Raw genomic sequence first — 15,775 nt, 5'->3', positions numbered from 1 at the left:
TTCTTTTTCATCTAAACTTGCTTTCATACCCTTCTTTCTCCCTCCCAGATTCTCAATATCTTCCTTCATTCACTTAGAGTTAAAGGGGAAGTTCACCCTGACAAAAAGTTTATTGTTAAAATAGCATAAAAAATAATAAAAAATATTGCCGAAGGTTTGAGAAAAATTCATCAAATAATTAAAAATTTATTAAAATTTCATTTATTTGATTTGTGACGTGATATGCGAGCAGCATTTTACATAGCGAATGGTAAAAAATCAATGAAATGTCATTTTCTCAGAAAATTGAAAATGGTTTTCACTGTACCTTTTGTATATCAATAGACAAATCATTTCACACCTGATCGTGAATAGAAAACAAAATTAAGTCATCAGGAACCATACAAAATTTGAAATTCATGCATTTTATATTACATATCACATGGGACAGCTGCTTGTTTATGACGTCACAAATCCAAAACTTTGAACTCTAATAACTTTCTTCCTCTTTAACAGATTTTCCTCAAACCTTCACCAATATTTTTTCTGCTATTTTTACAACAAAGTTTTCTTCAGGGTGAACTTTCCCTTTAAGGTAAAAGAAAGTATTTGCAGCAAACAATTACTTCATGAAAAAGTCTTTAAAATCAAGGTTAAATGCCACCACAGTTATCCTAGATCTAGTTCTGGCACATTGAAATAAACTTATCTTTGTGAAATAATGAACTCTTAGCTGAAAACTGATAATTCTGATGATCTTGCACTAACACAAAAAGCATACATGGGACAGTGCATTAATATTGTTTGAAAAAGTACCAGACATTTAATGGAATTCCATGCTTATTTTGTTCATATCTCAGCAATTAAACATTTTTTTCCTGACCCATTTGCCACATATTTTTTTATTCATACATACAAACAAACACTTGGGAGGTCATTTTATTGGAATTTGTTCGATCTAATTTTAAGATCATTACCACAACTGGCATGCAATTTTTGTTCCTGACAACAAAAATGAAAATTTGAGAAAATAATACATTAAATTACATATAGGCCAGACCTATTTAAGAATATTTGGATTTATTTCATACATAGGCATCTGATCAAAATAAATTTTTGATTAATTTATCCAATAAAACACATCTTTAGTTATATTGTTCACATCATATCCATTTTAGGGAACTCACATTAATCTGGCAATGAATTAGAATTAGCGACATGTACTTTGGGGATTTCCCAAAACTGAAGATAGGCTTTAATGCAATCTTGGATTGTGGTAACTAGGTGGCAAAAACGTGAATTCAAAGCCAAGTTTGGTTCTGGCATGTGGGTAGAAGGAAGATGATTGCAATTTAATTCATAAAAGGAGATATATTGAAAGGCAACCACATTGGGAACTTCTAGCGATGGTGGTTTCAGTAATGTTTGACTTACACAATAAATCAGTAGTCGATCCCACATTCTTGGAGAACAAAAATTTGAATCAATATAATTTCCCATAATTGATAAAAAAAAGAGTAAGAGCAGAGATGACATCATCAGCTCATTCATTGCATTGTTCATTGGTTTTGTACCCCCTCCTAGTTATATATCTGTAGCTCTTTTGTAAAATTGAGCCGTAAAATCCATTATTACATGCATGAGACATTTTAAAGACAGATAAACATGTATTGTGTCAGGCTACTCAACACAACATAAGCCACGATGGCCTGGCCAGGGTTCAGCTGTATGACTAGGTATTATGGACCATAATATTTATGCACCCCTCCCCATTGTAATGTGTCATTTTCCTATTGCACCTCTGTACAAAATTATTAGTACATACATGTAATATCCACATAGCCCTGCTGATCAGGCCCAAGAGAAAGTCTTGTGTGCACGTTAAGTTTATACATGAATGGACAGCACACATTGTGCGTCTGCACTCTAACAATTCACGTCACAATTACTAGACAAGATTGATTCATCAGGTTCATTAACAACCTGAAATCAGAAGTACCAACTGGCAAACATGCATAATATAAATTGCTACAAATAATAGCTTGAATAACACATTTTACAAAGTTCTGTTAGTAATAACACCAACAATATTGAGTAGTGTTAATTTTCGAGAGATACCACACGTACATTGCACTAGTCATGACAAGGGCAATATGAGACTACCTTGTGACGTATATGTGGTATCTTCCTCAAGGCCAGTCAATATTATAAATATATTGCACTTAATATCCCTCACACCAATGTATATATAAAAAGCGGATTAAGGAAGTGATTCAAGGTATGTGACTACCGACAGACGGAAAGGATCCTGGTTCGATCTCCAACTGGTTAATTTTAGCAAAGCATTTCATGTAAATTGCTGCCTTAATAATAATAATACATGTGACATATAAATTGCCAAATCCACTCTGTAGAGTACTCAATGTGCTTAAAGAAATTCGAAAGTGATTAGAAAGGTTTTAGAATTTAACAACATTTTTGAAGAAGTCAACAGAGATACAATATTTCATGTCTTCAGGAAGTCTATTCCACAGTATATGGCATGCATGAGCAAACAAGATTTCCCTCAAGTTTAAGCATACAGTGAATAATTCAGAGTGCTATATATATATATATATACCCATTTTGCCATTTTCTAAAATGCTAGTTTCCCTGTTCTTTGGTGTTTTAAACATCACATTCCATTTTCTTTGGTGACATTAATAAAATATACGAAGGCAACTGTAAAAAGCAGATCTTTTAGGAAAAATGTAAGTTTCCATTGCGATATAGCTTGGCAAACACATGCTACACACCGAGACAAGGTTTGCTGACCTGATTTTTCACCTATGCATAGTTTTTGTAAATAAAACAAATAATGCAATTGTTCCAGTTTGAGATGCTAGTGATAATGTTATGAAAAAGCACTAGCCTTGTGCTGTTGTAAATAACCTTGAGTCTCCTGCACCGCTACCAAGGCGCTCACACACGTGCATGAATATTGCACCAATAGAATAGCCTTCTGGGTCAATATCATCAAGTGATTCAAGGCATTGTTAATACTGAACACCAAGTAGAGAACCTCAGTGAAGAGTGACATTTGGGACAGATGACAATCACTAAAAAATCTCAAGGCTAAAAGCTTCTTCAAAAGTGACTCCTGGGTATTTGGCAGTGCTTCTGCTTTGCTTCTGAAGAGTTACAAAGGTGCTTCCACAAGCTTCTTGACTGCTTCTGGAGTGTCCACACCACTTCTGCAATGCTTCTAGGGAGCTTCCTCAGTACTTCCAGAGTGCTTCTGAAGTGTTTCCAGCGTGCTTCCGGAGTACTTCTGCAATGCTTCCAGGGTGCTTCTGGAGTGCTTCTGAAATGTTTCCAGAGTGCTTTCGCAGTGCTTCCAGAATGCTTTTGGTGTGTTTCCAGGGTGCTTCTGCAATGCTTCCATGTTACTTCCTCAGTGCTGCTGAAGTGTTTCCAGAGTGGTTCCTCAGTGCTTCTAGGGTGCTTCTGCAGTGTTTTAATACTAACGAGCAGATCAATCAACATTCTCAACTTATACCAGCCCACTGCAGAGAGGTACAGACAACTTCTTTCTGATTATTGACAGAACAAAGGACAACAGCCTTCTTGACAAAAGTTCCTAACCTACCATGGCTGATGAGTTCCAGTGGTGTTAGTTGTTTATGGTAGGGTATACACACTACAATGAAGTAGGAATGGAAGAGTAATGGGTCACCTGTTGGCAAAGGTAAATGTAAAATCACAATCAATTACAAAATTGTTTTCATATGTAGTAATTAGAAGTTGTAAATTCCTATCCATATATATATATATACATAGTAGACCATACCTGGTTTGAGCACCGTGTTCAATGTTTATTGGTATTCAAAGTGGCAATATGCATGAGAACAGGTGAGGTACAATTTTAAAATCTAGTAAAATCTTAAAGGGATGGGCTGAAAATATTTATATCTTAATACATAGAGTAGAATTCACTGAGCAAAATGCCAATTATTTCATCAAAATCGAATTACAAATAATAAAGTTATTGAAGTTTAAAGTTAGGCAACATTTTGTGAAAACAGTCATCATGAATATTCATTAGATGGGCTGATGATGTCACATCCCCACTTTGCATTTTCTTATGTTATTACATAAAATCATATTCTTTTAATTATTTCATACTTGTGTGAATAATATGTCTCCCATATAATGAAATAAGTTGCAGCAATAAATATCTAATGCACTATTCAGTTGTCAATCCAATTTTTCTAGTTCTTGGAGGAAAAAAATTGAATAAACCTAACTTCATATAATAAAATACAAAAGAACAAGTGGGGATGTGACATCATCAGCCCACCTAATGAATATTCATGACTGTTTTCCCAAATTATTGCTAAAATCTAAAATTCAATAACTTTCTAATTGTTATTCGATTTTGATGAAATTTTCGGCATTTTGCTCAGTGAATTCTACTCTATTAAGCTACAAATACTTTCAGCCTGGACCATCCCTTTAAATACCTGTAGGAAGCATGCAGAAAGTATAAAGTCATATAGATGAGAGTGAACAACAAATACTAGGAAACTCTACAGAAAAGCTGACTTAAAAAAAAAGACAAAGGGGATAAAGGAACAATGTAAAAAGAGATACTCTCAGGGGACTGTTTTCGAGGACCCATGAAGAGGATACATATCTCACTAATCGAGCACAAGGTAAAAATTTTGATATTCAAATTTGAGCAGGACATTTGAAGGATGTTTTGAAATAAAAGATGTAAATTTAAATTTTTATAAGAAAACAGTCTCTCATTTGCCCCATCTTCTACTATACTTCAGAAAGCATTTGAAAGCTAACATGAAAATGTACATATGTACATTAAAATCCCCATTATCAAGTTATTAAAGGTCAAGTTCACCCAAGTAAAATGTTGATTTGAATAAATAAAGAAAATCAAACTAGCAGAAAGCCGAAAATATCATCAAAATCGGATGTAAAATAAGAAAGTTATGACATTTTAAAGTTTCGCTCAGTTTTCACAAAAGAGTGATATGCACAATTCATTGACATGCAAGTCAATGATGTCCCTCAATAACTATTTCTTTTTTTAATATAATTTGTATTATACAACGTTTCATTTTTTATAGATTTGACAATAAGGGCCAACTTGAATGAACCACATGGTATTCAACAATGCTAATTCCACATGTTCAGGGAGGAATTAATCGTTGTTTCACTTGACAAAGAGAAGAAAATTAGAATATTTCATGTAAGGAAGTACAAAAGAAATAGTGAGTGGATGACGTGATCAGTCTCATTTGCATACCAACCAGCATGTGCATATAACTGTTTAGTGAAATTAAGCGAAACTTTGAAAAGTCATAACTTTCTTATTTTACATCCGATTTCTATGAAATTTTCAGTGTTGTAGGATACTTATTGGATTTTTCTCTTTTATTCAAATCAACTTATTGTTGGGGTGGACTTCTCCTTTAATATTATGACAATTCTTTTTTTTACCTGGATAAACCAAGAAGTCTCCACCAAACTTGGTGCCGGATGTCAGGTAGTATCCCATCTCCCAGAAATGACGGAACACCCTATATTTGAGAATCTCTCTCTCAGTAGAAGGGTATCGCCAGGCGCTAGGAGGTGCTTCCAAGATAAACTTGCTGTCTGGTGGTTCCGCTGTCAGGCAAAGATTGATACACAGATTTTTTTTTAATTATTAATGAAGTCAACCCGAGTGCCAATTAAATAAAGCTATTTGTAAATATGACAGCTGAAAATTGGGGAAGCATTATTGGCTTCTCATTCAGTCTAAAACACAATAGCTGAAGTATAAATATGCTGCAATTTACATACACAATGTCGTTGAGGAACATTGTTTGAACAAGGAATTTTATTTTCATTGTTTTTTGTAGGCAAGATTACTTGGAAAATTATCAGATTTTCTTAAAGATGCTTTCAGTTGACATTTTCCATTTCATTTCCCGTCAATTTGTTGTGAAGCAATAAAACATAAAGATTCTTCTATATTAATGGATTACATGTCCACAATTTTCTAGAATAAGATTTGTCTATTTTATATTTTTGGATCTGGTCTAGGTTTTTAACTGAATACATTGCATAGACAGCATGTGAAAAAATTACTTGGGATGATGCGATAACCAGGTTGATCATTAAGTAAAAATATTCTAAATGCCACTTGAAACAGCATATTTCTTTATTACTACTATCAGGATTTGTGATAACCAATTAATTTCAGTATTTGTTCTACATTCATGTAGAAACATTAAGGAAACATCAAATTCAAATACAAATGGATAATTATGGATTTGTATGAGAATTCAACTACAAAGTATTAAGCTGTCCTATGACAAAAGGCCACTATTGACATTTAATTGTTTTGATGATAAATGAGAAAAATGAAATTGTATTTTCATGAAGATATTGATAGTGTGTCCTTGTTCAAATTTAGAATGAAATGAAGTGACACTTCTGATAATCCTTTTTTGATCTATATGTCAAACATGATGAACCAAGTCCCTTACACTACATAATTCAATTTTGAAAAAAAAGGCAGATATGCCCTTTTGTCATGGGGCATGAGGGTGGTGGCAGTATACCTATAAATAGTTGGACTGAGCAGCCATCTTCTTTGACGTTATCCTCCTCCTCCTGCATGATCGATCTCTTTGGGCAATCTTCAGGAGTCTCCTGATCAGCACAGCACTCACTGACTTCACGAGGAGACCTTTCACTTCCATCGTTCCTCTTTACTTCGGAACTTGCATCATGCTTTTCCTCTGGTACTCCATTATCCTGAGGCGGAGAAGATCTAGTCCTTGCTATGTTTGATCCCTCGTCCTGGAATGTCCCATCTTCCTTCCTGCTAGCCTCACGGTCATCACCTCGAGGAATGTCCCCGTTTGCTTCTTCTTCCGCTGCTTGGTTTCCAGCCCTTTCATTGCTGCAACTCATTCCTTCTTTTCTATCATTCTCTCCTTCAACGATTGGTTCATCCAAAGAGTGGAGGCTTCCATCCATGCCTTCCTCGTTCACCAATAGGTTATCATTTCCTTCTCCTTCTACCTCTCCTATATCACCCTTGATTTTCATTTGCTCTGCAGGCTTTATTTCTCCAGCTTCCTTCTCCTTTCCCTCAGCATTAGTTTCCATCTTTTCAGTAGGATCGTCTCCTTCTTCTTGCCCTGTTCCCTTGGACAACTCTTTTCCCATCTTTTTCCTTTGTTCCTTCTTTCTTCTTCTCCCTTCTTCAATCACCTCCCTCAGCTGATTCCTCTGTTCCAAGACATGCTCTTGCCACAGACGTTTCTGAAATACAAAATCATATGAAGGTTTCCTTTTAATGTCAAACTTAGTTTTACTGCACAAAAAATATAAGCAGAACATCAATGATTCTTTGTACGACAGATGTAATCATAGTTAACGGGTTACACAGTGAAATTAATTCACACTATTTTTGTATTGTGAAGGAGGGCTACAATAGTCTTCAATCTTACCTAGGAGTGTTTCTAATTAATCACATGCTGCTTAGGAAACAGTGGAATATTCTTCCTTTTCTTGGTTTCAAAATAAGTGAAAAAAAATTAAGGAAATATGGAAAACAGAAGACAATTTCATGGGTGTAATTGTAAAGATGTGAAATGCAAAATTTCAGCAACTTTGGAGATTTGTTTTTCTTCTAATACCCCTGCTCGTTAACACTAGCTGCCTGTTTATTTAGAGTTCAAACATTTTTCAAAATAAACATAATTGATGTTTTACCTGTTCTTTGATAGAATCCATCCTCTGTTGGTTGAAAGCCTTCACTTGGTATTTACTTGGTTTGGCTACCGACATCGTCACAAGTTTACCAACTCCTATGACAAACAAGTCAAAGAGAAATACATTTAAACACTCACTAAATGCATGAGAACAGTAAGGCCTCTATATTTTTCATTTAAATGTAGCCTCTGGAAAAAATCATCATCAACTACGATCTGGCCTAAATGATACAGAATCAATGCCTGCAATGTTTGTTAAACTGTTGGACTTATTTGATAATAGCATTCCAGTTGCGGCAATAATCTAAATATGACTGAACAGTATCCAATAAAATGACTACCAAAGGGTTTACAGATGTGTGCTGTATGATATTTCTGAGAGAAAAGATGCAACTGCTGAGAAATTCCAGACAGGTACAGGGTCTTCTTCCAAGCAATAATAATGCGCTGTCTAAAGGATGAGTTGGCAATCATCAGTGTGATTTTGTTTTCTTTCTTTTTTCAAATCAAATTTTTTGATTTTACAAAGACAAGTATATGACAATCCTTCTCTACAATGATATGGTAACAATAAGGCACTATTTCAAATTCTTTCTCATGAAATCACAGTTTGCTGCAAGTACACGTACAGGTATATTGTGTCTAAGAGATTATTTGTCTACTCATCATCCAAGTTATGGAACAGCCTTCCATGACCCAGGGAAGCTTGGGTGCTGGGGGCTAGGGGGGCTGAAGCAACCCCAAGATTTTCGGGGGGGGGGGGTGCAGCATGTGTCATTGTCTATAGCCAGCACCCCCTGGAATTCTGGTAGGTGTGAAAATATGGAGATATGTCACCAAAACTATCTACGTTTTATAATGAACCCCCCACCCTTTAAAAAAAAATGTTGTCAGATTTTTCGAGACCAAAATGACCTCCATTTTGTAGTGCTTGTCAAATTTACACAGACACCCCCTGCAAAAAAAAAAGAAAATTGTTCTAAGGGCCTTCCAGCCTTCCTGAAGACATCATAAACTTCTAAAACTAAAAAAAAGACACTTAAACAATTTTATGTCCAATTCTTCTTAAAGGACAAGTCCACCCCAACAAAAACTTGATTTGAATAAAAAGAGAAAAATTCAACAAGCATAACGCTGAAAATTTCATCAAAATCGGATGTAAAATAAGAAAGTTATGACATTTTAAAGTTTCGCTTCATTTCACAAAACAGTTATATGCACATCTCGGTCGGTATGCAAATGAGGGAACTGATGACATAACTCACTCACTATTTCTTTTGTATTTTATTATATGAAATATGAAATATTTTGATTTTCTCCTCATTGTCATGTGAAATGAAGTTTCATTCCTCCCTGAACAGGTGGAATTCCATTATTTTAACATTTTGTGCATCAGGCAAGGAGGTCCTAATCATCAAATTCTTAAATTTGAAATATTGTATAATTCAAACAATAAAAAACAAAAGAAATAGTGAGTGAGTGACATCATCGACTCTCTCATTTGGATGTAATTGGCTCGTTCATATAACTATTTTGTTAAAAATAAGCGAAACTTTGAAATGTCATGACTTTCTTATTTTACATCCGATTTTGATGAAATTTTCAGCATTGTGCTTGTCTGATTTTTCTCTATTGATTCAAATCAACATTTTTGTGAGGTGGACTTGACCTTTAATATCCTTCAAAATTCTTGGAAAGTGCCTTACGATGAGCACTCTAAAATGTGGACATGGTCCAATATTATTAATATCACTAACGCAGCTCAGCACACAACTGACATTCATATTACCCCCCCCCCCTTTACTCTTCAAATGTGTTATACATACCATGTTGAAGGAGCACAGCTGCTTCTTCTGGCATGAGTTGTAGAGGTAGACCAAGCTGTATATTCTGCCTTGGAGCTCCAGGCAAAGCACCTATCAATGACCCCACAATATGGTGTTCACGACGAAGTATTTCAACTTCTGTGTAAAAAAAAATAAAAGAAATCACTTATTACAATATAATGTGAAAAATTAGTAATAGTAGCATAAAAAGCACCCACAATTTAATAATTGGCAAATTCACGCATGCGCCCTCAGTATATCGCTCGGCCAGTTTTGATTGCAATTTTGAAAGTGAGTGAACGAACGCAGCTTTCTTGCCTTGATGTCAGGATTCATGCAGTCTGTTAGACCTTCATTCATAGCATTGAGGTGGGTGCATGATTTCTTTTTTCCCCCTTTAAATGAGTGTTTTTGGTACCCAAACCTCGAACTTGGTACCCATGACCAAGCTTTTTCGGTATTGATATTTTCAATACCGGTATTACTAATAGCTTCAATACCGGTATACCGACTAATACCGACTAAATTCCTAATTTATTGTGCAAACAGTGACCAATGTTTGTTTAGCCCTGATATGGCCTCTGATAAAGAGGAGATGCTTGTGGTCAGCTGAGGAATGCTCAGCATGGTCCATTCTCATTGACAAAAACTTTCTCTTTCTTTACCAAAAGTTATACGATCATGCTCTCTCCCCAACAAGAGCTGTGAATTACCTGTGCATGTGTGCAAAATTATCTCAGCAAGCACATGGTACAAAATCAATAAGTCAAGTTGCCAAATGCTACACCGCACAAACTCACTGCTACTTACTTTGCTCAACGTGTGTACATGCCCTAACTTCCAAGCACCAAAATTCCCTGCTAAAACTGTCAAGGATATATGCGTGATTTTGCCTTCACCGATCTGGCCCCACTCATTCACATTCAGATTCGCCCCTTTTGTTTACCACTCACATCAACACGTGTTCGTCGAAGGTTCAAAGTTTGTTGACCTCAAATTTTGACGTCTCGTAAATAACTTTTCTTATAAATGTCCATTGTGTTGAACCCCCCCCTCTTGTGAATCTCCACGTTGTCTACAAGTAACCCCCCCAAACTTCCTATCCCTTGGCTGCCTCTTTCTCACTCATTTTTCTTGCTTTTGTTTTTCTTTATCTCCCCAGCCCCTTAATTCATCACTCTCTCTTTCCCATCGGCCCATTCTCTCCCCGTCACCACCCCTCTCTTACCACGAACAATCAACATCCTCCTCTTCTCCGAATCTCGATCTTCCCCTCTTTTTTTTGTCAATTTCATCTTTCACACATGCCAAATTTTAGATGATCAAAATCTTATCACGCCACGAGACCATCATAAATTTAAATTACAATCAATCCAATAGTTTATTTTATTCATGACCGCACATGCACAAAACGGATACAACACCCATCACAAATCACACAAATATTCTCAGCCACTTTCTTCCATTTACGATCACTTCACAGATCAAAATAAACAAAGAGGGATGGCGTAACATTTTTTTCCTGTTAATGTTATCAACATTTTCTGTCTTTTTTTTATTTTCATATTTAATTTATTTATTTATTCATTAATGTATTATTTTTTTCTTTATGTATTTATTTATTTTTTTTTTTTGGGGGGGGTCAGACGATTTTTGTAGCAGGCTTATAGTATAAAAGTAAACTTGTCATAATTGAAACAAGTCAAGAGCAGTCCAGAAAAAAAACATTGCATAAAGAAAAAAAAGTGTTAATCCCTGTGTGTCTGTCAATGCACAGCACCCCCCCCAAAAAAAAAAAAAAAACTCAGTGGACATTCCCATTGATACAAGTTAAGAGCAGTCCGAGAAAAAAAACTTGCATTAATCCCTGTGGTTCGTCTGTCAACGCCCCAAGCCAAGGTAGATACTTTGTTGAAGCCCGCAATACACCACGTGGTCAAAAGGCAGGCTAGGGAGTGTTTCAAAAAGAGTTTTGTCAGTGATTTTGTTTGTGTAGAGGGATGTTACAAGCTAGCAAACCCTCGCATGTGATTGGCGGAAAGCAAATCTGTTGTTGAAACCACTGAAAAAAACTCTTCATGAAATGCTCTCCGTCTCGGTCGACTTTGTTGTTGCATATCCCTGGTTGTTTACTGTAGCTGTGTACACGAGTGCATGGAGCTGAGCTGACATGCACCCCAGTATCAGTAGCGGTGGGGCCGAGGCCTCATGCAGCGGCTAACGGAGCTCAGACAGTAGTTAAGGGGCGATGTATTCATTTCGAGGTTAGATTATTGGATTCTGATTTCATTAAATACATTGAGAGAGCCAAAGAACTTATTGTTTTGGCTTAATTTTACTGTAAAAATACCCATAAACGACAATACAGAAAAAAATACCGGTATGATATTTTCAACTTTTGGTATGACGGTATTTCGGTATGAAATTTTAATGGCGGTATCCATACCGGTATGACTTTCATACCGAACGGTATTACTAATACCGGTATATCGAAAAAGCTTACCCATGACATGTTAAGGCTACCACACACCTTATGACTGTTTGCGATCTGATTTTGGAACAAATCGCATTTTGCTCATTTTCTGAAAATGGGAATGGAACATATTATTTTATTTAAGGTTAAAAAGGCATTTCTATAGGATTTTAGTTTCTATAGGATTCGCTAAAAATCCCTTCAAATTTATAACATTTGTTGGTAAATAGACAGTCATTATTACATCTGTGGGCGATCAAAAATTATTGCATTCGTGGGTAAAGTGCATAACATTTGTGGGTGCAAAAGGGGGAAGCTGCACATAAAATCACAATCCTATGGTCATATTTTCACGTTTATGTTTGGAAAAAGGTAGGGGCTGAAGTCCCCCCCCCCCCAACTTCCGCAGCCATACCCTAAAATGCTTTATCCTTGTCACATTGCATCGGGAAACTGTCCCCATCCCCTTGTTGAACGAGCACGATTTTATGTTGTGAGGGGACGGTATCACGAGTATGATACTGTTGGAGCTATCCCCACTGCGTGCCAAACGAACTGTGTATCCCATAGCATGGGGATTGTATCACGAGTATACTATACTGTTGAAACTGTCCCCACTGCGTACAAAGTGAACTGTGTATCCCATAGCATGGGGACTGGATCACGAGTATACTATACTGTTGAAACTGTCCCCACCGCCGTGAAAATCAAACTTGATTTCCCATTGAGTGGGGACTGTATCACGAGTATATAATAGGGAGAGAACCCTAGTGTTTATATACAGTGTGTTTCATTTGTGTGTGTTATCATTTTGCTACAGAGCTGTGCGAGAGTTGGGGACTGTGTTCTGGAGAAAGTGATTTTCATGCGTTCTGGTAGGTGTGATTCTAATAATCCCCACTTTTGGATTTGGGGACTATATCACGATTATGCCGCATACGCACGTACTCACACGCTGGCGATCCGTTCCAAGGACCCCCGTTTTCACAAAATTGAAGTTCCGAAGCCCGTTCCGAGGACCCTCCTTTTTACAATAAGCCCGCTCTAAGCCAGGCCCCCGATTTTTGTCTCGCCCGCGGTACACCCCTACCAATTTTTTGGTCGAGTGCCCCCCCCCCGGGGTTGAACCTCCAATAACAGAGACTGAACTAAGCTTTTGCCTTTGGTCTAGGATCCGGCATGGCATGCGAAGCGGGCCGAAGCTCTCTGTGTTACTGTCCCCTCAGCTCAAGGGGGAATAAACACGCTGGTCTGCACTGTAGAAATTTATTTTGGGGACCACCACTTTTTCGGATCCAGGCATCACGCACAAGTCATGTCTTTCACAATCACACATTACATTCGTTTTTTTCTGTAAATAGCACACGTTCTTACCATCAGCATGCCAAACACAAAGTTGTCCAGCGATTAAATGTAGATTTATCAACTGCTTCGATGCCATCTGCAGTGTAGTGCTGTTGAGATCGACGACTCCCAAATAAATTGCGATCAAGATGATATGCAGGTGTACCGTATACCGTATACTGGTGCGGTGATCACACATGTCGAAATGTCGCCCTCTAGCTCGGCAGCCCAAACCAAACTACAAAAATATTGTGGCGGGTTGGGGCCCGTGCCGATGCCCCCCCCCCATTTTGATGTATTAAACATAAAAGTACAATGTTTTATACATAGCAATGTTTTCCCGGCTTTTTGCCAGGAGCCCCGCATTCAGCGTGACTCTCCGCTAAAAAAACAAAACAAAAACAAAACAATTTTTTTAAATACGCGTCGATACACGAGTGTGCTCCCCCTTTGAAAGTCACATTATATATTTTTAATGGAAATTAACAAGAGTGAAGAACTTTTTTTTTTCGCTTGTCAAATTTTCCTCCAGAAAATGTGCCACCCATGTGGGTGACCCACCGTTGTAGAAAATGTTGGATCCGCCCCTGGTATCCACCTCTTCAAGAGTATAGGACCAGTGGCGTACCTGGGATTTTCCACAGGGGGGCAAAACTGACCGAAAAATTTGACAAGCAAAAAAAAAAAGAAAAAGAAAGGTCTTCAAGCTCGTCAGGGGGGGGGGGGAGGCAGGGATATGTCTTTGGATGGGTTGTGACTCGTCGGGGGGGGGGGGGGCAGACCAGTGCCCCCTCTGCCCCCCCCCCGTAGGTACGCTAGTATATAGGACTGAAGTTTGAATATAATTTAGCTTTAGTTTAACAAACTAGATAAGGACTAAAGCTTGAATTGATAACGGGTGCTTATATGGCAGGGGCCGCGGAAGCGGGAGGGGGATTGGGGCTTCAGCCCCCACTCTTTTCCAAAACCATGTATAAAAACTTAAAAATGACCCGAATAATTGTGATTTTTTGCATGCATGGTCAGTCCCCCACTTTTGGCTCAGCCCCCCACTTTGAAAACCGCTCCGCGGCCCCTATATGGGAAGTTCACCCCTGGCGAAAAGTTTGCCCTAAAAATAGGCCTACCCGGGGAAAAAATGGGTGAAAGTTTGAAGGGAAATATTTTAAAGATTAAGAAGATTTCAGAATTTTAAGTTTTTGATTTGTCGCTTACACTGTTTTACACAGAAATTTTATCCTTAAAATAAAAGAAGTTCCTGCAACAGAATCTCGAGAACACCTGTAATCTTACCAGATTGCGTAACCTTACAGGAAATTGGTATTTGGTGTATGGAATCTTACAAATTTCCTTAAAGGTCAAGTCCATCTCAGAAAAATGTTGATTTGAATCAATAGAGAAAAATCAAACAATCACAATGCTGAAAATTTCATCAAAATCGGATATAAAATAAGAAAGTTATGACATTTCAAAGTTTCGCTTATTTTAAACAAAATAGTTCTATGAACGAGCCAGTTACATCCAAATGAGAGAGTGTATGATGTCACTCACTCACTATTTCTTTTGTTTTTTATTGTTTGAATTATACAATATTTCAATTTTTACGAATTTGACGATTAGGACCTCCTTGCCTGAAGCACAAAATGTTAAAATTCCATGTGTTCAGGGAGGAACGAAACTTCATTTCACATGACAATGATGAAAAAAAAAATATTTCATAAAATAAAATACAAAAGATATAGTTAGTGAGTGAGTGATGTCATCAGTTCCTCATTTGCATACCGACTGAGATGTGCAGATTCACTGTTTTGTGAAATGAAGCGAAACTTTAAAATGCCATAACTTTCTTATTTTACATCCGATTTTGATGAAATTTTCAGTGTTATGCTTGTTGAATTTTTCTCTTTTTATTCAAATCAAGTTTTTGTTGGGGTGGACTTGTCCTTTAAATAAAACACCCTTATCCCCTTTTTAAACATACCTTTGCTTTTAAATTGCAGAAAAATTCGTGTTTTATGAATTTACAGAATGGTTCTGTTATTGCTTTCTGCAAAATATTCTTTTTTCCCCCTGTAAAATCAGTGTTTTTCTAAGCAGTGTATATAAAAACAGCTGCCACAATTAAAATGCATAAATTTTTAATGGGCCATGATATGACTAAAAAAATATTTCTGTCAATAGCGGATGTGAACATTGTTGATTCATTGTCTACTGGATAACAGTAACACAAAATTAATATTGAAGAGAAACTGAATTGATATCCTATAGGTAAAATTCTAATAACTTTTAAAATCTTTTATGGATTTTCATCAGACTTTAACAAATATCTTGCATTTTTTGCTATTTTTACATCGTCAGAGTGAACTCCCCCTTTTAAATTTTTG

The 15,775-nt window shown here is 36.8% G+C and overlaps 1 protein-coding gene across 1 annotated transcript; it reads right to left on the bottom strand.

Moving 5' to 3' along the window:
- Positions 1-2,590: 2,590 nt before the first annotated feature.
- On the bottom strand, positions 2,591-13,518 carry LOC121417209 (tRNA-splicing endonuclease subunit Sen34-like). The gene is made up of 6 exons (XM_041610830.1): positions 13,422-13,518; positions 9,575-9,712; positions 7,750-7,844; positions 6,588-7,296; positions 5,479-5,646; positions 2,591-3,694 (listed from the first exon to the last, which is right to left on the bottom strand). The coding sequence occupies exons 1-6, from the start codon at positions 13,486-13,488 to the stop codon at positions 3,507-3,509; spliced, it is 1,365 nt and encodes a 454-aa protein (XP_041466764.1). The 5' UTR covers positions 13,489-13,518; the 3' UTR covers positions 2,591-3,506.
- Between the last annotated feature and the right edge of the window lie 2,257 nt (positions 13,519-15,775).

The sequence above is a fragment of the Lytechinus variegatus genome, chromosome 1 (assembly GCF_018143015.1).
Source record: "Lytechinus variegatus isolate NC3 chromosome 1, Lvar_3.0, whole genome shotgun sequence".
NCBI classification, from domain to species: domain Eukaryota; kingdom Metazoa; phylum Echinodermata; class Echinoidea; order Temnopleuroida; family Toxopneustidae; genus Lytechinus; species Lytechinus variegatus.
This window is presented reverse-complemented; position numbering and strand designations above follow the sequence as displayed.